We start from the raw sequence: 24,557 nt of genomic DNA, 5'->3' as shown, positions 1-24,557 counted from the left end.
AAAACTAAGGATTGATTTTTTTTTTTTTTTTTGCCGTTCTTGGCTTCTAGCCATCATAGAAGCCCATTTTGTTGTGTTCCACACAGACAGTGCATTCATTTATATGAGCTAAGGAACAAGCTGCTGTGTTGGGAGCATCCCAGGCTGCTGTTCTGCTGCTGAGCTTCAGGTGAAATAAGCCAGGACTGAAAGATTTGTCCATGAGCCAATCAGACCTCTTTGCATCACGATTAAGATCATACATTTTTGGCCTTTGGTTATTTTTTTTTTTAATACAGTTCTTTTACTTTGGTTTGGTATGTTATCCAGCAAGCAATTTCAGTGAATTTTACTACAGGGTCTCGTTAATGGCATTTAAAGCCCAGATGGTTTATCTGCAACTCTCTAAAGGATAGTTGTGCAAATATTGCTAGTATTATGTTGCCTAGAATGTTATGAATCATTCTTAACCTGCACGGATTACAGAAAATGTTGCATTTGGTAAAGATGACTGTGTGTTCACAGGGTAAACAAAGGATAAATTCACAAGTTAAATATGATTGAACTCAGGTTAAAGTCTTTTCTTTTTCCATTTTTTTCCCCCTGCTTTTGTCTCAGATATCGAGGACTTGCCTCCTGCGGTTCAGGAGAAGCTCTTTGATGAGGTGCTGGACCGAGACGTACAAAAAGGTGAATAATTTACTCCGTCGGCCCTACATCTTGTTGTCGCAGTCTCACCTATCCGACAACAGCCTGGTTGCTAGGCACGCACACGGACTCCTTTCACAACCTGTGCACAACAACAAAGAGGCGGCCCCCATGCCGGCAGTGTTGCGTTACATGGAATTTCCCCCCCGCTAACACTGTTTCTCAGTGGCCAGCTTGTCGCTCAGCCGGGCGGTCTGCCTCCATCCTGCGCGTCGGTTTCGTCTCTGCTAATCAGGTTTCAGGGGTCGCTCTGATCCTCGATGGAGGAAGTATTCAGCCTGCAGACATGGCTACAACTGGAAAAAGAAGCCTTTTTATTATTATTATTATTATTATTATTATTACCGTATTTTCCGGACTATAAGTGCCAGTTTTTTTTCATTGTTTGGCCGGGGTTGCGACTTATACTCTGGAGCGACTTATGTGTGAAATTATTACACATTTTTACCGGTATATCATTACACCTGTTATTTTCACACCAAACAGTAGACAATCTTTGCGTGGACGACCAGCGGAGCGGAGCGCCTGTTATTTCACTATATGCACGCGCGGAAGCAACAACAAAAATACGCCTGTCAAATAAACATGCAAGCATATCGACTTAGTTTTTTTAATTAATTTTTTTTTTTTTTTTGGAATTTTGGCGAGGCGTTAGCGTGAGTTTTGGCAAAGCGGCCGCCTCGCCAAGATAGCCCTGCGGGAAACCCTGGTACAATTATTCAGCCTGTTGTTGCCTCCGTTCCGTTTTTATTTAAAGTTGCCTTTCAAGAATGACATGTCTGTTCTTGATGTTGTATATTATCAAATAAATTTCCCCCAAAAATGCGACTTATACTCCAGTGCGACTTATATATGTTTTTTTCCTTCTTTATTATGCATTTAATGGCTGGTGCGACTTATGTGTGAAATTATTACACATTTTTACCGGTATATCATTACACCTGTTATTTTCACACCAAACAGTAGACAATCTTTGCGTGGACGACCAGCGGAGCGGAGCGCCTGTTATTTCAATATATGCACGCGCGAAAGCAACAACAAAAAAACGCCTGTCAAATAAACATGCAAGCATATCGACTTAGTTTTTTTAATTAATTTATTTTTTTTGGAATGTTGGCGAGGCGTTAGCGTGAGTTTTGGCAAAGCGGCCGCCTCGCCAAGATAGCGCTGCGGGAAACACTGGTACAATTATTCAGCCTGTTGTTGCCTCCGCTCTGTTTTTATTTAAAGTTGCCTTTCAAGAATGACATGTCTGTTCTTGATGTTGTATATTATCAAATAAATTTCCCCCAAAAATGCGACTTATACTCCAGTGCGACTTATATACGTTTTTTCCTTCTTTATTATGCATTTAATGGCTGGTGCGACTTGTACTCCGGAGCGACTTATAGTCCGGAAAATACTGTATTATTAGTTTTATTGACTTATTGTACGTTTCATTTTATTGCCGTGTCTCGTTAAATCACTCCACTACAGCAAATGTTTGTTCTTGTACTTAAAACAGATTACATTTGTTTTCAGCCCTAAAACGTGTTGTTTGCTGGAGGATTGAAAGCAAACAGAAAAGGTCATGTTTTCCCTGTAAAGTACTGGTATAAATCCAAGTTGACATTGCTTTAATCTGTCTTCTTATGAACACGCGTCTTTCACGCGTGCTGGGGTTTAGCGGTAAAACGATGAGAAGCACCAGCCAGTTTAGCGTCCGTCTTACACGTAATATTTCCCTTCTTCTTGAGCAGAACTCGAGGAAGAGTCTCCGATCATCAACTGGTCTCTGGAGCTCGGCACGAGACTGGACAGTCGGCTTTACGCGCTCTGGAACCGCACGGCCGGCGACTGCCTGCTCGACTCTGTGCTGCAGGCCACGTGGGGCATCTACGACAAGGACTCTGTGCTCCGCAAGACTCTCCACGACAGTTTACACGACTGCTCACACTGGTGAGACCTGCAGCCTCGGCACCAGGAGTGCAGACGGTGTTAATGTGTGGTTTCCACATCTGGCCAGCGTGGCTGATTTGCATCCATTTTTCAACCAAACAGTGTTCAGCAGACTGAATGAAGCCCCTCTGAGCAAGAGTAACGTTGTAACCAGAGGATTAAAAGAAAGGGGGGAAAAAAAGAACCACTTAAGGTTTAAGTGGTTCTTAAATCTTAAGTGTGTGTTTCACCTAAGTGAAACTGAGGTATTATTATCCAACATTAATTTTAAGCACATAAATTTCACAGCCAACAAAAATAAACCTGGTTGTTTAAACTTGGAAGAGATTTGGCCTTGTTGTCACAAACTCCCTATTTGATCGCACACTGACGTTCATTTCCTGCCAACCAGACTTTCTGCCTGACGGCCTCAGTGTGCCGATCCGGTGCCGCAACGAGAATCTCTTCTAAAGTTCTAACAACGCATCGACTAACAGGTGCAAATCTTTCCAAACCGTTGCTAAGAGTCTGCCTTAGCAACGGTCTGGCAGCTACAGTCTGCAGTGATCTCCCATCTCGCTTCGGGTGACGATGTTTTGACGCGGTGCTTCAGTTCAAGACCAACGTCGGTGTTCGATCCGTTGATTGTTGGGCTTGTAGATTATTTCAGTGTGGTCCCACTAGTTGGTCAAAACGTTGTCCTCCTGCTGTTTCATGAACGCAGCCATTTAAAGCGAAACTTTGTACGATGTAATGAGTTGTTTTTTCCCCCCCAACGTAGAAGACCATCTGAGGCAGTCTGAGCGAAGTTACTTGATTGTAAAGAGTGAACCATTTAAATTTTGAGGAAAACCAGCATTTTTGTTAGACTGGCAGAATATTTTGTGTCATTTTTAGAAACATGACCCTCATGGCTCATTGGCTTACACGATGTGTGAAAGACAAAAATCCCAGAGAAGAATACCAACGGTGCCCGAAGGTCGAGTTTATTCAGGGATTATTTAAAAATGCCTTGATCGGGACCCAAGTCTGAGAAGATTGGGTAAAATTATCCCTATTTAGGTGTAAAGATCCAGACATGCTTCAACTCTTTGAAACTGCGTAAGATGTTTCTATTGAGTTTTGCTGTTATTTTAAAGCCCAAAATGAAGTAAAAAGAAATCATTCCCATTGTTGAATACTTTACCTACACGATCTTGCCCTCCAGCAGGTTTGCAGGGGAGGCTTTAGGTATCTGCAGGTCTTATAACGGAGCCCAAATAAGTAGAAGAAAATGAAAACCATGTGTTCTCTTGCCCTGTCAGACTCTGCTCACAAATCCTCCCCACAATGAAGACAGCAGCCTTTGTTTGTGGGACCGTCAGACGCGAACATATACAAACCTCGCTCGTCTCGCGTCCACTTGGAAGAAACTGCAAATTGAATTGAGCTTGGGAATACAGCCGACTGCCACATGTCTATGTCCGCACATCTGAAAGGGTGTAAGCAGTTTGTGCATTTGCAGGTTTTACAGCCGCTGGAAGGAGTGGGAGTCGTGGTATTCCCAGAGTTTCGGCTTGCACTTCTCCCTCCGAGAGGAGCAGTGGCAGGAGGACTGGGCTTTCATCCTGTCCCTCGCCAGCCAGGTACATGTCCATGAAAGCAAACAGCGCTGTTTTTAACACGGAGGACTCGAGCGGGCTGCGCTTAAACTGAGGCCCGCTAAATGATGCATGAATTATGTAGGAAGGCTTCCTGCTTTTTTTTGCCATGGTAAACGTTCCCTGTAATGTCCTGGGAAAGTGCATCCTGTCTGTCATCAGCACTCTTCTGAATGACCTCACAGACTGAGCATTCGGGTGGGATGCTTTATTTCTGGGCGTGAAAGCTCGGTAATGATTTGCTTTTAATTCTCTTAGAATTGGCAGCGTTAGAATATGTTTTCTTTCTATATGTTTGTTAGCTTTCCTTCTAGCTTTTATTCAAATAGCGTTTGTTTTTTTTAATCTCTTGTGTGTTTTTGCTTCTGTTCCACAGCCAGGATCCAGCCTGGAGCAGACCCACATTTTTGTTCTTGCACACATACTTCGTAGGCCCATCATCGTCTACGGAGTGAAGTATTACAAAAGTTTCCGTGGCGAAACGCTCGGGTACACTCGTTTTCAAGGTGAGCAAAGCGGTTCAGTCCGAGCTGACTTTGTTTTGCTCTCACGTTAGGTTTTTTTTTTTTTTTCTTGTTCTTTTCAAGCGATGAGCCATTCCTGTGGGTGTAGAAGAGCTAGACTTGCTTTTTGAAGCAGCCACAGCCTACATGTGTCTGCATAGCTCAGATAATTGACATAGCGGAACCTAGTCTAGAATAATTTGTCTGTTTTTGGTTTGTTTGTTTCAAATCTTGTAAAGGTGTCACAGGAGCAAAAACCCAGTATGGCGGGTAGACCCCCCCACATGCAAACTATCAGGATAAGAAGTCAGAGACACATGTGAACACAAAGAACAGTGTCTAGTTCCACAACCACCACTAGAAACCGTCTGGATTAAATTTGCCTCCTATTTATGCTGCGCTGGACTTGATGAAAATCCTCGGTGGGAGCCCACGACATGTGGTAGAGCCTCCCTGATGGACCAGTGATTTGCTGTTGTCAGGAGCCGGTGTAAAACACAGGGGAAGCAGTGCTTGTATGGATGCCTTAAAGGAACACAGCACAAAAACATGGTGCCCACTTGGAGTTGCTGAACAAAAAAATTGTTTCATTACCAAAGGTTGATGAGATACAGAAATAGCCTTTTCCAAAGATGTCTTTTATTTTTTTAAGGATGTCTCCATTATTTCCAGCTAAGGGGGCTTATTCCAGCAAATGTCCTCAACTCCGGGAGACTTGCATCTGAACACAATGCTGAAAGGTGTAGGAAAATCTCACCAAGCCTATTTATTCATCTTGATGATTTGCCTACTGCACCTTAGAAATCCTAGAGTTTACCGTTAGAAACTTTAGGACCAAGTCTAAAACCCTTACTCTAAAGTTTTGACTTTCCTTGAACTTCTTTATGTCGTGTCTGGTTAGAACCACTAAAACCGATGATCTGTTTTATTTGGATTTTAGGTAATAGAGCCACACTATGTACAAAACACACCCAGATCATAACCCCTTCACCACCATGCTTAAAGCAGCACCATGCAAGTTTTGACTCAAGTATTGCCAGGCTGCCCTTTTCAAAAACTCGCCTATGTAACTTGAGAGGGTCATGTGACCTAGAGCCACGCTGTACGGCAGTCTGATCTGCCCATAAACACGAGCGCTAACTTTATATGCTTCTACGTTCATAAATCTAATGGTAATAAAGTGTTAATATAATGTTACAACGGAGTCGGAGATTGTCTATCAATGCAGATCACCTACCCCACAGTAACATTGACTCACAAACTGACTTTGTTGTCACACATTTAGGCTATGTACAAGTAACAAAGCTAAGTTTATTTGCAAACATATGGTTTGATAACCAAATACTTAATGTAGATCACTAAAGAAAAATCCAATGAAACCCTAACCACAAACCGAAGATCAATTGAATACACAAATAACTAGAACACTTTAATTTTATAGAGTTGCTTGACTTCAAAACAGATATGACACCTGATCAGACATATTTTTGGTTCTCTGTATGATTTAATCTAGAGGGGTGAAATGTGGCCTTGTCTTTAAAGTAATGACGTTTTAATCTCCATGACGTTTTAATCTGCTGGTCCAAAGTAGTTTGCTGTCAGATTCCAAAACTTGGAAGTTACACAGTTCTGCATTGATAGTTGTGGAACTGTTAATGGACAAAATGTATACACCATTTTTTTTTTTACACTAGAGTCAAATTAACCCAGTCATGCTTATCGAAGTAGACTTTTATAGTAGCTTAAAACCCCAGCAGTCGAGCTAGCGTTGAAGTGTTTATGTCTGTTCACCAAACAGGACGCTGAGCATTAGGACCAAACATCTCTACTCTGGTCTCATCTTTCTGAGCGAGGTTGTTACAGAAGTCTGGGGGTTCGTCTAGACTCAACTTTGCTGCTGGCGCTTTTTGGATAGAAGAGGCTTTCTCTTGGCAACCTTTGCAAACAAGCTATACTTCTTCTAATTGTTCACTTGGGAGTGCAACGTTTTACATTTAACTGATGCTCCTGGGCGTTTTGCAGTGTCTGTCTGACCTTCGTGTGAATTTGCTGAGAGGTCTATTCCTGGACATTGTGGCAGCTGACTTCAATGTTTTCTAGCTGTTAATCTTTTCTTATTGCATTATGATGGACTTCATTTTGCCCTGTTGACATTAATTGGTAAAAAAAAAAAAATCTGTCCTGCTTGGTACGGTTACTTAGCGGGTCTTGTCTATAATTTTATAAAAATCTGCAGAAGCCTTTTTGAGGTGTACTTAGTTTTCACTGCCTATATTAACAGACAAGTAAACTTATTTTATTATATTGAAACAAATTTTGAGGATATTTGCCATGAAGTGGAATCATCTTCATTACAAAATGCTTGTGAAGATCATCCAAAAACACAACAGGAACTTAATTTATGTGCCATAGTTTTTTGTGTGTAATGTATTAGCTTCCAAACAGTAATTCAACAATCCGGCTTAGAACTGATAAACAACTTTTTCTGCTGCTAGACAGGAAGACACGGTGTTGATTATTTAACTAAATGTAGATTTTATAATTGCTTTATTTCTCCTCTTTATTCAGTATATTCAGATTATATATTTAATGGCCGAAATCTCACAACCCTCTGTGATTGTAATTGTTTATATTTTATAAAGGCAGGAAGTATTTTGTGTCCAGGCATTAGGTTTAATTCCCTCTGTGTTTGTACCCCCCCTCCCTGTTAGGTGTGTACTTGCCCCTTTTGTGGGAGCAGAGTTTCTGCTGGAAGAGCCCCATCGCTCTGGGCTACACGCGAGGCCACTTCTCAGCACTGGTAGCCATGGAGAACGACGGCTTCGACAATCGCGGCGCAGGCGCCAACCTCAACACAGACGATGACGAGACGGTCACGTTCCTGCCGCTGGTCGACAGTGAGAGGAAGCTGCTTCACATCCACTTCCTCTCGGCACAAGAAGTAAGGATTTTCGCCCCTAAAAGTGCAGTTTTACTGATGTGTGAGAGGCCTTGGGTGAGCGGGGGCAAGATAAAGTAGCACTTTTCCAAATTTTTTCCAATAAAAGTCAGTGGCTGTGGTTCTAGGGTCACTGTCCTCCAGGAAGGGGAACCTTCACCTCAGTCACAAGTCTTTCACACCCTCCGTAACAGGTTTTTGTCCAGAAGGGGGCGTTCAGACCAACCGTATCCAGTCTTTGGTTCTGTATGTGAAGCTAATGACAGCTAGCGCTAGCTAGGTCATAGGGTTGTCACCAATATTAAAATTTAAATTTCAATATGGATACACAGGAAAATATTCCATACTCAATACCGTTTTCAATACTAGAGGATTACACAAAAAACATAAATATTTTAGTAACATGAAAAACCTTTTTCAGTCTCAATATTCAGTTAAAGTTTTCTATTCGATTTTATTTATATACTGCCAATTCACCATACGTCAACTCAAGGCACTTTACATGGAACGTGCTTTAAATAAATGTGCAAATAAATGCAAAATAAATAACTTAAATATGACACATGCCTAGTAGCATGCTAGCTGCAGCTAATCACACAACATTAGTGCGGGCCACCGGTCGCACTAACATCAGTAATATCTTTGAGGTATTATATTAAATTATGAACAAAAGTTTAATTTATTAACCTGCTGGAATTCATCATGAAGGCCAGGGTGTCGGTCCTTGGGATGTTTGGCCAAGTTTATTGGGCTAATTGACTTTGTTGCACCACTTTAAAGCATTGTTTGCTCACATGCTTGTCAAGATCTTTGGGTTATCTTTCTTTGTTTGCCTTGTAAGCAAAATATTTAGTATTGATACCATGCCAAATTAGTATTGTATCCGGTTACAGTGTTTGAGTATCAATACTTTTGACAACCCTAATGGGTCAGTTTATATCGATTTTGAGGCAAATCTGTATCTTTGAATTATTCATTCATTAATATCGATTATATTATTTTGACAACCCTACTAAGGATCATTGTTACTGTATAAAAAACATATTTAAGAAGAAGACGGACCTACCGCCAAAGGACCACTACCACCAGAGACTAGAGGCTTCCCTCAACTGTGTCGGCGGTAAAACCGGGCAGAAAAGAAGCGCTCAGTATGTCCCCAGCTTGCTGCTCTCCAAAAAGCCTCCAGAACAGCTGTGACTAAACGACCCACTTGTGTTCTCCATTTAATAATTGGGGACTTCTTAAAGCAGTTGCTGATGTTTGATTTTTATTTATAGTATCCGAGTAAAGAGGATTGAATTTAAATCCACGCTGCACGTTTCAGAGTTTTCTGTCTTTGAAATATGAAACAGCTGTGATCTATTTTTGGTCTGCGTCGTTGAAGCATCCCAGATAAAATCCCAATAGGTTTGCGGTAGCGACATGGGGCATTTCAAAGGATCCGTGTGCTCTGTGTGGCACCGTAGTGTGTTTTTTTTTTTTTTAAGACTTGCTGCTCTGCTTTCAGATGGGAAATGAAGAGCAACAGGAGAAGCTCCTCCGAGAGTGGTTGGACTGCTGCGTGACAGAAGGCGGCGTTCTGGTGGCTCTGCAGAAAAGCTCCCGCCGCCGCAACCATCCGCTCGTCACTCAGATGGTGGAGAAGTGGCTGGACGGCTACAGGCAGATCCGGCCCTGCGCCTCTCTGTCGGACGGCGAGGAGGAGGAGGACGACGACGATGAGTGACTAAACCGAAGCGGAGGGAGCGGGTCTGCAGGAGGCAGGACCTTTCCACCCTCCATTTTTTTTTAAACCATTTTTTTTTGTGTTTGTTTTATTTTTATTTTCCTTTCTTGACACGGGCAAACTGTGAACGCCTCCAGCAGAGGACAGGGAACCACAACCCCCCTCATTCCCACCTCCCCCCGCCTCCAAAGCTAACAGAAGACACGGCTGCTCTTCTGCTCCACACAGCCGCTCGGACGGATTCTCACAAAAACCTTTGAGCTCTTTAATGACACCAACTCCAGACTGACAAAACGGTGGAGAATAGTGGTTCAGGAATGCAGACGACCCTTTGATTTGTCCTGTTCCAAATATAAAGGAAAATAAATAAAAAAATAAAAACCTCATCTTTATCCATAGATGTAAATGCATGTGGTTGTTCAAGAAAAAAAAAAGTTAAAGGAAATATACCAGCATTTATTTAATGTAACACTTTATAACTATTCAGCGTGGGCACTGACAGAAGCACACTTCCAACCTGACGTTTTCATTGTGTTTTCCACTTGTACAGAAGTTTGGCTTATTAAGCTTTTTTTTTTTTTTTTCTGTGTGTATGTGTTTGAACAGACGAGGACAAAGCCAATAAATATAATCTTCAGAAAACCAGAGATTATGTCATAATAACAACTTATTATATTCTTATTATAAGCAATGCACCTTTATGGAAACATTTCTAATTAAACTGCAGCATCATTGCTTGAAATACGATCCTTTATGAAGGGAGATTTGCCCTCTAAGGTTTTTAGCACATTAACCTACGTTTTTTTTTTTTTTTTGGATATTTGGTTTACTTTTTACAGACTGATTGAACTGAGAAGTTGTGCGTGTTTGAATTTATTCTACATATTTATTGTTTGGAGACTTGTTTGAGCTAATAAGAGCTTTATGTATATTTTTCTCCCTTTTTTATTTGTGAATTTTGTTGATTATTCTCTCAATCTCGATGAAGACACTTTTGCACAGAAACACTGTTGCTGTAAAGGAGAGAACCAATCTCGACTGTGGGAAGTTTACTTACATCGTTGCATGGGATTTAGTACCTCATCTGAATGCCTAAAACCTGGTGCTTTTCGTTGTTGTTGTTGTTGTTTTGTTTCTGGCAGATGAGACACGTTCAGTGTTAAAACTTACGCTCATCCCCCGATCCCTCCGAGGATCGCCTGTCCGGCTCCCATATGATGGTACATGTCAGTTCACCTCTGTAAAGTCTGTTCCCGACCCGTTCTGTTTCTACAGTTTGTTGTGAGAGATTGCAACATCTACAACCAAAGCTGACATAAAAAAAAAAGAGATTTAAAAAAAGTTAATTTTTGCTGTGAATGTTTGCATTATTTCTCCCCCCTCCCCCCCCCTTCTTTCACCGTTGCGTACTGTAACCTCTTTCGTGTTTCATTCATGTCATGTCATACCTGTTTTGATCGTCACCTGTGTGTTGCTTTGTATTTATACAATAGTTGAAGTTGTAACTATGACGGTTTGTGGATTTAGGCCTGACTTCACTAAGCGGCGTGTAATGCAAAGAAAAGCTAAAATATGGAGGGGGAAAAAAGCAAATAAAACCCTTTTGAATGTCAAGACTGAGCTGGTCTCTGTTGGATGTTCTGCAACTTGATGTTTTGCAGTTTTGTGTTGGATTGAAACTTCAGTGAGTATTCGGTCCCTCACTTAGTCCACTATTTATGTTTCTGCAATATTCTAACATGGATTCAATTAATTAACGAAAAACACCTCAGAATACTCCACAAAAATAAAGTTTTTTTTGTTTTTTACAAATGTAAAATGACAAAGGAATACACTTTTTCTCACTGAAGTCAAACAAAGCCCTGGAAATGAATTCATTATTTAATGGCAAACTAGAAATATTACTAGTAGGACCATTTTGGACCATCATGCACTTCTATAGCGTAAAACTGTATATATATATATATATTTTTTAAAAACCTTTCTGTGCTTTTCATGAGTGCTGCCATCTTGGCATCCTCGATGACTCAAATCACGCGAGAATATCTGTAATCGTGACTTACCAACTGCACCAGGCCCTGGAATACGAACATGCGATAGATCGAAACATGGGTTTGGTGCGGGAGAACTTAACTGGACCGCTGCAAGTTCAGACCCCCAACCCATTAGAAAGCCATTAGGATGAGAGGGGAGACTCGCCCAACAACAGTGTCTGACCTCACAGTTAGGCTCCTGAAAGACCGGCCAAAACATCCCATAGACACTCTCCTAAAACGTGTGGAAAGCTTTTGGAAAAAGAGCTCAAGCTTGTATAGCTGAAAAGGGTGGGATGACATCATAGTAAACGCTATTGATTAAGAACAGGACGTCGCTCATATGGGTCTGAAACGGATGGGCAAATAGTTTTGGCAGTACAGTGCAATGTATCTTTATTCTAAAGACATTGTTTACAGCAGGCGACTGATTCATGCATAAACCCCTCTGCAATGACAACTTCTGAGAAATAAAGGGGCAAAAAAATAAATAAATCTGGATTTATGGTAGCACATTCTACTTTTTCAATAAACCACACAAAAGATGATGTGTTATAAATATTTGTCGGGGGAGCCATCAGTTACTTTATGTAGCCAGAAGTGTATTTACTGTGTTTTCAATTCTAAACCTGGCGACAATAAAGGAAACTGTGACAAAGAGATGCATCAGGATTTCATATTAGAATAATAATAATAATAAAAAAAAAAAACAAGCTTCAGAAGATTTAAAGTATCTTCTGAGTGGCGGAGTCAAGAAAGAAATAACGATAACCAGTCATGAATCAGAACAGTAAGTTTTTATTTATTGGTTCCAGCTGCACTGTATGCTATATGTTCACCTTATACAAGAAACAAATACAAATACTCACACTAAAAACCAAACAATCTGCTAGCAGCCACGTCTTGCTAAAGTCTCGGTGTTGAAGTAAGGGATGGACAGATGGATGAATGGATGAATGGATGGATGGATGGATGGATGGATGCGGCCGCTGCTTGTTCACAGAGCCTCCGGGAACCCCATCTGGCTCTCGTCACAGCAGGGAAAACAATGGGGGAACTGTAAGAGGAGCGAGCGAGGGTGGGGTCGGCCACGTCAGACTACACTTATATGAACATTTAACAAGGCAATACAAATCTAACAGGAGTGAAAACCTTCAACATCAAAAAATGTACATTTGATTTATAAAAAAAAAAAAAAAATACCACAATGGAGAAAGAAATGCAGTAATCCAGAGTTTCTTCCTGTTCTGTTCAGATTTCATGTTATTTTGTTTTTTCCTGAGTAAGACATTTCCTGTTTCTGTTTCCCTCCCACCCCAACACGCTCATATCTCATAACCGTGTTGCTGCCATGCAAATCAGGTCCTTTGGACACCAACAGATAATATTGTGTTCATAACAAACAAATATCCGAGGTACTTTGAAAGATTGCAGCTCACTTTGATAATATTTCCCAATTGTTTGTGTTTCTATTTTTGTTTTATTTAGTTCATTTTTTTGGTTTAAAAAGGGTTATTCCTACCTCACAAATCCAAATATTAGCCCACATTTATTTTCTCCTATTTTTCCATTTTTTTTTTTGTATTTTTTTTTTTTTTTTTTACATTCTTGGAACACAACCCTTCATAAAGAGAAACGGGCAAAATTAGAGTTCAGATCTAAGAAACTCCTGACTTTTCCTGTCTGCCAAACATGCCTGTAAACCCTTTAACGTTCATACACTGAATAACAGAAAACAAACAACAAAAAAACAGATACTGATTTTCAACAGAAGCACTGAAAACAAATCAAACAGAATGAAGTAAAAAAAAAAAAACAACAACAACTAAGTAACACCGGACACTTTTGTGCAGAAATTAGGGGGGAAGGGGGGGAAATCAAAGGGATAAAATTGGGCTTGACAAGGTCCTCCTTTAAACCAGGGAGGACGGGGGTCAGGTTTCCCTGCAGCCTTTAGTTCCTGGTAACAAGTCCCAGATGTCAGACGAAAAACCTCCCTAATACATACGGAATGGTGAATATAGAAAGAAAAACGTCACTTAGTTCAGTGAGGAGCAAAAATCAGATCTGAAACAGGGAGAGAGTTTGGATCATCTGCACAGGAGTTTGACAGTCGCTCAGTCCCATCTTGGTGTGGCAGCTCAGGTGTGCACCATCCTCCACTGTCCTCACTTGGGTTTAGTGGTTTCATACAAAAAACAAAACTGTGTGTAACACATTAGCCCGGCAGGCAGTTTGCTGGTAGGTCCAGATGGCTGAAGTCAAGCTTACGTTTGGATGGGTTGACTTGGTCGGATCCTTAGTTTTTACACTGCTGTCATGACCCGCATTGACTCCTGCGGCGGTCCTACTACGGCTCAGTCATGTGCTCTCTCATGGGGTCGCCGTGTTTGGAGGGTTGGTGCGGGGAGGCAGCCTGTGACGGATGGGTGCCCGGGGGCAGAGTGTGGGCGATGGGCAGCCCCCCAGGCACCAATCCTTCCATAGGTCCGATTATCCCGCCGGGAGCGACGCCCATCACGCCAGGAGGGAATCTGGAAATGGACACGCAGAGTCAACAACTCCCATTGGAAACATAGGAATTAAAAAAAATAATAATTCACCCCTCTTATTAATACATTTTAAGGGATTTTAAGGACAATTTGGATAATTTGATGAGGCTGTTATCAGTTACAAATATTTCTCTTAAAATTGGAGAAAGAAAACATTTTTTTTTTAAAATACAGATAAAATCAAATTTAAACAGAAACTTGAACATTTGTTGTACAACTTGAGCCACATCAAATTTTTTCAACAAAATGTCTATAAATGACGTAGGGATACATGTGGGTAAAAGGACATCAACAGATGAGGATTAGAGGGTCATAATTACAAGTATTTAAAGGGTCCTTTAGAGACAGTATCCCCCCCTCCCAAAAAATATTTTTAGATTCTGAATTTGTGAGGTTTAGCCCATTATATTCATAGCAATAAAAAAAATAAAAAATAAAAAAAACAACAGTGACTCAATTTTATTAACCAAGTAAAAATATAATAAAGTCTGTGCACCATTTACCTCATTCCCCCTTTATTTATTTACAATGTTATTGTTTTATCATTTCAGAAAACAGAAAATGTAAAATATTATAAAAAGAGGTACAAGTGTTCAGTTTCAAAAAGAATTACAAATGATCATGATACCATGTAAAAGGATTTTAGGTGAAAAACAAATGCTAAAGTGCATTTATGTCATTTCTGATCAAATAAATTTTTGAACATAAGCTCATTTTGTTCAAATGCTTCCAGGAAGCTAATTTCATTCCTAAATCCATTGTTTGTCATGAATAAGTTTCAATGTTTTCCACATTTAGTCACAGCTAAAAACTTTATCCACTAGTGCATGTTTGTGACGTGGAAGGAAAATGATCAATGATTTTCAGCCTTTCTGAAAATAAATATTTAAAGAGGGTTGCAAGCCCCCTTAACTCTGAGACCCCTACATACGATCCGGTGCCTTCATAGGGCGTATATTCAGTAAACAGAGTCCATCTTTGTATAGCCGCTCTCTTAAGGCGTCTGAGGTTTGTCAGAGAACAAAACAAACACGAAGACCAACAAGCACAGCAGTCAGATCAGGGACAAAACTGTGGAGAGGTGTAAAGCAGGGTTAGGTTAGAAAACAATATCCCAAGCTTTAAACATCTAAAAACACCATGCCCACGCACTAACAGGGCAATGGCAGAATGGTAAAATCATGCTGTGGGGACAGTTGGATAGAGTTGATGGCAAGATGATTGGAGCTAAACACTGGAAAACCTCTTAAAGGCAGCAAAAACCTAAGCTTCAACTTCCAGGAGGACAACGATCCAAAACATTCAACCAGGACTACAGTGTAATGTCTTGAAAGGCATATTTAGGTATGGCCCAGTCAAAGTCAAGCCGCAATTCCATTCACAATCTGTGGCAAGACTTGAAAATTGACATTTAGCTGATGACCCATCGGGCTGATCTGGAGCTATATTGCAGAAAATAAATTAGTATCCGGTTGTGCAAAGACATACCTCTAATAAACCTGCAGCTGTAAGTGCAGCAAAACAGCTGGATATACACCTAACTTTTCAGATTTATTTTAAAAAAAAGAATAATAAACCATGTCTCATTTTCCTTCCATTTTCCAATCAAGGGCCACGTTGCCCTCGCATGATGTCAGACGAAACCATCCGAATCAAAAAGGTTAAGAGTTCGTGGCTGTAAGCAGGACACAATGGCAGAAAATGAAAACAACAGGTCTGCGAGCCTCTGCAGGCTGACTGTCTGTGGCCTTTATCTTATTTCCTCCACCTCTTTCAACCCCTCCAGCATGAGATAATCCCACGTGTTGTGTTTTAGGTTCCTGTTCAGGGTGGGGAAAGGGGAAGCTGGGAAAGCGGGGCGGAGGGCGGTGCAGGCACTGGGCGGTGCAGGTTAGAGAGTGAAGGAGAACAAGGTTACAGAACTCTACTGGGTTTGCTTTTTTTATCTCGGAGCTTTCTGGATTCATTTACCTGGTAGAGAATTAGGTATATAATTTGTCCTGCATTCCCCCCGTTGCTATGGCCTGTACCATGGTTTGGTTCACTCGGCTGTGTGAGAGAAGCAGTTCAGGCTGGTTGAGACAATGTAGAGACCGACAAACGCAGAGGCTAAACTTAACAAGCTCATCTTGGGCCACAAGCACAAGGTTTAATATACAACAAGAACACACAGAAACTCTTCACCCACGGCCTGACAGCCGCTTGTGTTCAGGTGACACAAGCAGGGCCGGCCCAAGCCCTAATGGGGCCCCTAAACGAAATTTTGATCTTGAGGGTCCCCTGTTTCTGCCAATTAGTTGTCAAATGTCAAACATGGTGATGTTTCAATTACTATTTGCTATCAAACATGAGCAAAAACGTCGTTTGAAGCCAAAAAATAAAAAGCCGAAATATGCAGGGCCAACCCCGAGTAATTAACTCAAAGGTAAAGCTCAGTTTTACACAAATACAAACACGTTAGCCCAAATGTTTGGCTATTTAACCGGACCATTAAGCATCACTAGCAAGCTCATTTTTCCATTAACAGCTGCACAAATCTGTTTTATAAACATGACATTACCAACACATACAAACGTACCTTAAGCTTGGCTTTTTTTTTTTTAATTAACTTCTTCCTCTATCTTTCCTAGCTGCCCCTGAAGGATATATGTCCTTTTTTGCAACATCTTTCCGCCTACTTCCCTTCCAGCTGCGCTTCGGACGTTTGGAATCACATTGCACATATTACCAATGCAGCGTCACTCACCGCAGCGACTAGGAGACCCCAAGAACAATTAAAAATATATTTTCTTGCATGCATAAGTAGCAATTTCTACATGATCAAAGATATATCATTTTTAATGCACAAATTTACTATGAAATTGGCTGTTTTGGCACTATAATTATATAGAAATTATGCATATATATGTGTATGTGTGTGTGTAATCTTTTCTCATTGCTCTTGGGGGCCCCCTAGTGGCCCTGGGGCCCTAAACAGCCACTTTGTTTGCTTTTGCCTTGGGCTGGCCCTGGACACAAGCGCTCGCTGCTTGATGTGCAAGAACCTCCTACCTGTAGGCAGCCCCGTTGATCTCTGGGTGAACCTGAGGCTGCTGCTGCTCCATCATTCCCCACGGCGCCGTGGTCATGAAGAACTCTTTATTGACGCAGTTTCGCAGGCTGTCGGGAATACGACCTGTATGTGGGAGGGTTGAGTTTGGTCAAACTTTGAACCGGCCTGGGAGAGCTCAAACACGGTATCCGTACCAGTGATCGCCCGGCGGATTTCCGTGGCAGCGGCCTCTCTCATCTCCAGCGACGCCTGCTCGCTGTACCAGGCGGTGTGCGGGGTACAGATCAAGTTGGGGGCGTCTTTGAGAGCGCCCTGGGAAAAACTGTCCAACAGCAAATGTGGGATACACAAGAGAACGTTGGTGACAAGACAAAGAGGTATACAGAAATCTCAGCCACAGATGGCGAAGACGAAGAGGCGGCGCACCTGAAAGGCTCCGACTCGTGGACATCCATCGCAGCGCCGCGTATCCTGCCTTCTTTCAGGGCCTGAGCCAGAGCCTTCTCATCCACGAGACCTCCCCGTGCCGTGTTGACCAGGAAAGCACCTTGGCGCATCTAAAAACGCAGGAAGCAAAACATGGGAGTGCTACTATTGGCTCAACGCGGCGGGAAACGTTTAAAAGCTTCTTGTCCCTCCGGTTAGGTGAGTTAATGGCTGCAGCATGTCGTTTTTATCCAGTTTTTTTTCTGAGTTTCCTTGAATGCAGCCTTATTCTGTCCCCATTTTTTTCAAGAAATCGCCGTTGGATTGAATTATTGGGGGCCAGGATAAAACGCCATGGATCTGAGCCAATCAGAGGCAGTGGAGGGCGGCTCTGTCTGTGGAGATTCAGTCACAGATTTGATTTCTGCCTCTGGTTAGAGCGGCTGAAGCAAGCATCAGCCTTTGCTCTCTTTCTGCATCCACAACAGGAACGCCAGCGGTTGCAGATGTTCAAACATGAGCGTTACCGTGATAATGTTACTGTTTTTAATTTCCACTATGATTTTTTTTGATAGTTTACATCAGATTTCATATGTTGCCATTTATGTATGGACACAAAGCTTGGGATATTTATAACATAACTGATCCTTTATCAAAATGAGTAAACTAGCCTCGTTTGGTAAAGTCAGCCGTCATTAGGATATTATGTGTTTATTACTTACAAACACATAACATTGTAATGAATTTAATAATGTTTAAAGTCAGTCACACAAATATAAAACTGTAATTCCGCTGTGAAGAAAGAATGGAAAATTTATATTCTCAAATATTAATACTTAGGGAGACACTCGTCAGGCTTCTCCTGGCCTAGAAACATATTTGGGATTTCTAACTTACCCATCCTGATTTTTGGTCCATTCAGGCATTTTTCTCTCTCACATCTAAAGGTCTGAGTTGTATTTTGAATACGATGCAAGATAACAAGATTGTCTCCTATTATGCATCCAAAGCACGTGATATTGGTTGACGGATTGCCAAAAACAAAATGGTGGGAGGTATTATTTTTGTTCAATTCAATGGATTTGGGGGAAAAAATTATTTCAGTATTTGGCCTTTTGATCCAAGCCAGTCAAGAGAACATTGGTCAAGTCTCTGGTCAGATGAACGGTGAATCTCTTCTACTAGATCAACAGATGTCAGCAATATAATAATAATAATAATAATAATAATAATAATAATAATAATAATAATAATAATAATAATAATAGTTGTTATATTTAACTGTATGAGTAAACATTAAACAGTCCTGAAGTTTAATTTCATGGCCATTTACAGTTGAAACAAACACTGCTCCACTGTTAAAACTTATTTAATATTTAGTTAGATTTGCTTTAGAAATATTCACTTGACAGCATGTTTCATAATAACAAATGATGATGTATCTGATTTATATCATAAGTTCATTGTTTGACTCCTGATAGTTTAGCCTCCCCAGATGTTACGTACTGTATCTCACTCTCCAGTGATCGTCCTTCATTGTTCGTTTTGCACGAAATACTGCAGCATTTTTATGTTTCACGTTGATTCGCCTGTTCACTACTTCTAACAGATATACACAAATTTATAACATTTTAAATATTTCAAGTTGTTGCTAATTTCCAAATTTCTCCTCTTGTGTTACATTGATGGCTTCAGGTTGACGCTGTCTTGTTTTAAATCTCTCTCTACATCTGCTCTCAGATCAATAAATGCTGGTCTTGAATAACGCTGCAACCGTTCCATTTGATCCTGTTCTTTTTATTGTTATATTTTATTCTAAGCTTGCTTTTTTCAGGTAGGGTTGGTATTAACTGTGGACAGCGCTTTATAATTATTGTATGTTTATTGCTTTTGTGTTTGGCAGTCATTTCTTCGAAAGTATACGGACCGTTGGCTGTAAGCCAAGTACCCTTTAAGGGAATAATTAAGTTTTCCTGAATATAAACCCAAAACTGAGCCGCTGCTGTGCGGATTATATCCTCCAGGTGGCAGCAGTAGGCAGTAGGAGACTATGAGAGCTCAGAATAAGATCAGCACTCATCACAGATAAAACTCTAAAACAGAAACATTTGACAGAATCTCATTTCAGGGGTTAAAGTACATTGCATTCATCATCCATCCAGAGTTTCTTTGAAGTGTTCAGCTGTACCTTAGCTGGACAGAAGCATAATTTGGCTCATAAACTGGAGTTTGTTGGCAGCTCAGTATAAAAGTGAGAACATGAAACTAAACATATTTATGTTCCCTTTGGGATTAATGAATATTTCTGAATTTAATCGAAAAATAGTCAGGAACCTGACTAAACTGTATTTAGGGGTAATATCTGGGAGTAAATGTTTATGATATAAGATAAAATATATACACACTTCTAAAAAAACATCTGATGTTAGATTTACATTCTTTCCACCTGACTATCTCTGGGTGTAACTTGTTTGGAGTGAGGAGGCTGCAGAAGAGCACACTGGGATCTCACAGCAGACCTCAAAGTCATAAATGGACAAAAGCAACGTATCAGTTCAGCCCCCACACGTCTGCTCCATGTCTGTTTCCATGTGATTGCTTCTGATCATCGATAAAGGCTTGTTTAACAGCCTGCAGCCTGCAGCTGGCAACAAAGGAAGCGAAGACGGAGCAACAACACTGAAAGATTCTTGAATTTGCTTCCGCGAGCCACCAGCTGTGTTTCTCCTTTTTTTGCATTTACCGCCCGGGTCCAGCTTTCCGTCTCACCTGTTTGATGGTGAAGTCGTTGATGAGGTGGTGGTTGTGTTCATTCAGGTTGCAGTGCAGGGACACGCAGTCGCTCTGGTACAGCAGATCCTGCAGCGTGTAGACCCGCTGGACTCCGAGCGAGCGCTCCAAGCCGTCCTGCAGGTAGGGGTCGTAGAAGATCACGTTGAAGCCGAACGCCTTGGCCCGCATGGCCACCGCCTGGCCTGTGCGACCTGGTTGAGGGGGAGGAGGAGAGAAGTCACCGGCTGAGCAGTTTTGGAAAAGTGCCGTCACTGATAAATCTGTGGCAGTTTTAAGATACTTAGAATATTATTCCATGAGTCTGAATAAGGTTGTCTGTGTTAAATCTAGAACGATCCATTAAAGTTTTTTGGTATTAACATACGGTAAGTCTGATAGCAATTGCTATGTTAGTTACTGTACTGTAACTACTGTATGTTAGTTAGATTCAGCTCTTTATTGGAAAACGTTTAATTAAAACCACAGAAAAAATCCGCAATTTAAATAAAACTTTGTTTGGGACACATTTTTGAAACCCAAATCAAAAGCATAATCAACAGAAGGATCGGCTGCAGGGTAAATTTGTACAGCCAGTGTTGTATAAAGCACTGAAATCTCAGAGTCAAGTAAAAGTATAGGTACCTCTCCAAAATATGACTTTGGTAAAAGTCCAAGTCACTGACTGAAATGTTACTTGAGTTAAAGTCTTAAAGTATCTGAAATGTCTTGTACTTAAGTATGACAATTCCTATGAAAATAGATGTACTCAAGTAATGTAATGAAAAGTATAAGTAAAAAGTAAGCAAATGCAGTTTGAATGACATTTTTTACATTTTGGTAAACTTTAAAGGTCAAATTCACTTAAAATAATATAAACAACCAAGTGCAGGAGAAATTTAGACCAAGTTTAGACAGACAATACAACCTTTTTGTAATCTTTCAGTTTTTTTTTCTTCAAGTAAGGTCAGCGCTATACAAATTCTCTCTCTCTCTCTTTTTTTTTTATTTTTTTTTGTAAGGAGTAACTAAACCAAACATTGAAAATGTATTGGAGTAAAAGTATGCAATTAAGTTCGAAAACATAGGGAAGTGAAAGTGAAAGTTATCAAAAAAATGTATACTCGAGGAGAGTATAAAGTACTCCAAAATATATTTAGTTACAGTAGTGAAGTATTTATACTTTGTTACTATACAACACTGTGTACAGCAGTTTAACACTATTTAATTGTTGCTCAGACTGCTGGGGTATGGGTTAGATTGGGGGTCACCAGCCACCGGACCCCGGATTGGTGTGTCGTGATTTTGGGGACAGAGATTCGTTTTACTTTGAAAAACCTGAATCATCCGTGCCCTTCCATTTGTTCGCTCAAGAGGTGCCAAGATACGGCGTGAGAGAAAGGTGGCAGCGTCCGGTCTGGCCGAAAGGTCTTTTGCTGCCTTTGTGGCTGCATGGTGAAATGTGTGGAAGACACAACCCCACAGAGACCAATCCCCTCCCACCCCCCAGAGGAAGAGTGGGAAACCTCCTGACTACATGTCTCACTGTTTTAAGTCCCTGACCTATACACAACAACACATGTCAGCCTTACAAGAATGGCATGTTCTCCTGTCTTTTCCATTTGGAGGAATGGGCCTCTGTGTCACATCATATTTACAACAGAGGGAAACACAGTAAATGTTTGTGCGGCTCTTTACACACATTTAACGGGCTTGGCTGCAGGACCATATCTGGACGACCCCATAGGGACAGATTTTTATGTTCGGTTCTAAAAATGTTGCTTATTTGCACTATTTGATATAAACAAACTGCACATGCACAATCAAAACAAGGAATAAAAAAAGGCTTAGATAATTAGACCACAGAGGTAAAAGACGTAGTGGTTTTAGTCTGGAGACGGGGAAAAAGTAGCACAGATCAATCAAGATGAATATATACAGGAATGAAAGCTTGCATGAATACGTTAAGAGATTTAGGTTGATAGAGAGAAAGGCTGATAGTGACATCAAGCAGGACTATCTTTCAAACAAAATGTCATATTGAGCAAATAAAGCTACAAGTCACGGTGCTTTCTAAACTCATAAAACACACAGATGATTTGGTTCTTTTGCACAGATTGTGCTTTTATATTTTTGAAAAGGTATTACAGTTGAAAAAGCCTCACCACATATACTCATATTATGATAATATGGAGGTCTTAAGAATATGTAACCAACTGCACATCTTGTTTGACTTTTAATAAAGAGCTGAGTAAGCAGAGGCCAGCAGTCTTATTTCCACAGTTACAGCAAAGTGCAGATCAGTTTTAATATCCTTTCTCTATATTCATTTACGCAACAAATTACTAAACCTAAATGCAGATCTTGAGTTTTTTTTTTTTTCAAATTAAATTAAATTATGTTGAATGTCATGACTGTTGAGGAGATTGGAGGGGTAGTGTTGAGAAACACCCGTTGTATTTCAGAAATAATGGCTGAGCCAAGAGTTATTATACTTTATGCACAGTTCAAATGTCAACAGAGGAAACAGCACTGCAAATTTTGAAGGAAAGTAGAATTAATTTTCTCCATGCTTCAAAAGTACACTTGGAACTTACAAAGCCTTGCAAAAGTATACACAATTCTTGAGCTTTTCAACATTTCAACATTTGGGGACTCTGATGAATACTTTCCTTCCTTTGCTCATAGCAGGGGGAGAAGTGTGAGGGCTGCGGATACTATTGCAGGGCACTGTATAAGTGAGCAATGGATCCACATTGAAAACAACAGAGCCAACGCTGTTTTGTTTTCCTGGCTTGTTTTTAACAGGTTGTAAGGCTACGGTTGTGCTACAGCACCAAGATAAGGGAGGCAATGTGTTTCCCTCAACTCACATCGGCAGAATAAATCTTTGATGTCACTGATCTCGAGCTTTAAAGCACAGTAGTGAATCATTTCATGGAGATGGATCTTTCTGTTTTCATTTGCCCAAGTAAAAAAAAAAAAAAAAGAATTTACTCCATAAATTGCTGCAGAAATTGCACAAGCTGCTGCATTAAAGATTTATCAGCGTAAAAGCAATGAGGTCCATGGCACCAAAGACCCAAAGGTGGAGGACTGTATGATTAATTTTGCCTACATCTTCCATTCACGCCATTCTTCAGCAAATCTCTGCAGACTTCCCAGACAAAAACCCATTCCTCTTCTAAAACATGCCAGTCTCCCCTTTTTTCATACCTGAGAGACCCTCCTCGGAGTGCCCTACTCTTCAAATCCCCGTCAGCACAGACTACAGGATTTTAGATGAGATTCTCACCAAATCCGATGAGGCCGAGCGTCTCGCCTCGGATCCTGGCCGCCCCGGACGCCACCTCCCGGATCTGCTCCACGCTCTGGACCCGCGTGCCCTCCCGGAGAGCCTGGTACAGCCAGGTGTTTCGCCGGTACAGGTTGAGGATGTGACAAAGCGTCGAGTCTGCTGTCTCTTCTACGGCCGCGGAGGGAATGTTACACACAGCAATGCCTGGCAGAGGGACAGAAAGAGAAGTGAGGAAAATAATAGTAGTACAACTTAAAAAAAAACACAACTGCACAGATGACTGCTGTATGTTTTTAGTTAATTTTTTGGGGGGATAAATAAAGGTGTGAGATTATCAAATGAAATTTAATATCAGATTATTTCATATCAAAAATTAGCTGAATTTTGTTTTCATATTAGGATTTAATTTATTAGGAGAAAACAAGCAATGCAAAACTACATGGCCCTATGTGACGAATCGCTCTCCTTGTTACTCTTGAACTTCCTGCTGTAAACCACCTTTTTTTTTTAAAGGAAAAGTTCACTTTCACCAGCTCACCTGGGTCATTACTGCCTGACCTCAATTAAAACTTGTGTGCTAGTTGAACTTAAAAACGGCAAACATCGCGTTTTGACGATAGGTTTTACATTTTTGCCATATCTGCATCTGGTTAAATCTGCCGTCAAGTTAACACAGCATTTAAGAAAAAGAACATAATACCAGTGGTGAAACACGGTTGCATTGTGTACCCTGCTTTGCTATTTCAGGACCTGAACGTCCTGAAACTATTAATTCTGCTTGTTTTGGAAACGGTCTAGTCGAAGTCCAGAATAAAATTTGATTTAAATGCTGTAGCATAACCTTAAACGGGCACGTCCTGTTTAAAAATCCTCCAAAGTTGAGGACAAATCTATTCTGCTCACAAGGGTGGGCCAGAATATACCTCCACAGCGATGTAAGAAACTAAATGCCAGTTACAGCAAAAGCTTGATGGCAGTCGCCACAACCCGCTCTTAGGTGCGGGGATCCATTACTT

General features: G+C 40.8%; 2 protein-coding genes across 11 annotated transcripts in view; one reads left to right on the top strand and one right to left on the bottom strand.

Moving 5' to 3' along the window:
• The window catches only part of zranb1b (zinc finger, RAN-binding domain containing 1b), a gene marked incomplete in the record, with an annotated part of 16,884 nt that extends 5,859 nt beyond the window's left edge, over window positions 1-11,025 (top strand). The window contains 6 exon segments of the mRNA XM_036126118.1: window positions 598-669; window positions 2,427-2,625; window positions 4,109-4,229; window positions 4,621-4,750; window positions 7,459-7,688; window positions 9,193-11,025. Of these exon segments, the coding sequence (XP_035982011.1) occupies window positions 598-669; window positions 2,427-2,625; window positions 4,109-4,229; window positions 4,621-4,750; window positions 7,459-7,688; window positions 9,193-9,411 (971 nt within the window).
• A 1,197-nt stretch (window positions 11,026-12,222) lies between these two features.
• Window positions 12,223-24,557, bottom strand: part of ctbp2a (C-terminal binding protein 2a) — a 97,048-nt gene continuing 84,713 nt past the window's right edge. For 8 of the 10 annotated variants that reach the window (XM_021317218.2, XM_012863989.3, XM_012863992.3 and 5 more), the window contains 6 exons: window positions 23,539-23,745; window positions 20,244-20,458; window positions 17,475-17,605; window positions 17,243-17,370; window positions 17,048-17,171; window positions 12,223-13,978 (listed from right to left, as the gene is read on the bottom strand). In XM_021317218.2, the coding sequence (XP_021172893.1) occupies window positions 13,795-13,978; window positions 17,048-17,171; window positions 17,243-17,370; window positions 17,475-17,605; window positions 20,244-20,458; window positions 23,539-23,745 (989 nt within the window). In that variant the 3' untranslated portion in view covers window positions 12,223-13,794. Of the gene's footprint in view, window positions 13,979-15,967; window positions 16,046-17,047; window positions 17,172-17,242; window positions 17,371-17,474; window positions 17,606-20,243; window positions 20,459-23,538; window positions 23,746-24,557 lie in introns of all 10 variants that reach the window. The other 2 variants (XM_036126765.1, XM_021317217.2) reach the window with 1 other exon arrangement.

The sequence above is a fragment of the Fundulus heteroclitus genome, chromosome 22 (assembly GCF_011125445.2).
Source record: "Fundulus heteroclitus isolate FHET01 chromosome 22, MU-UCD_Fhet_4.1, whole genome shotgun sequence".
NCBI classification, from domain to species: domain Eukaryota; kingdom Metazoa; phylum Chordata; class Actinopteri; order Cyprinodontiformes; family Fundulidae; genus Fundulus; species Fundulus heteroclitus.
The sequence above is the reverse complement of the archived record's forward strand: the minus strand, read 5'-3'. Positions and strand labels throughout refer to the sequence as shown.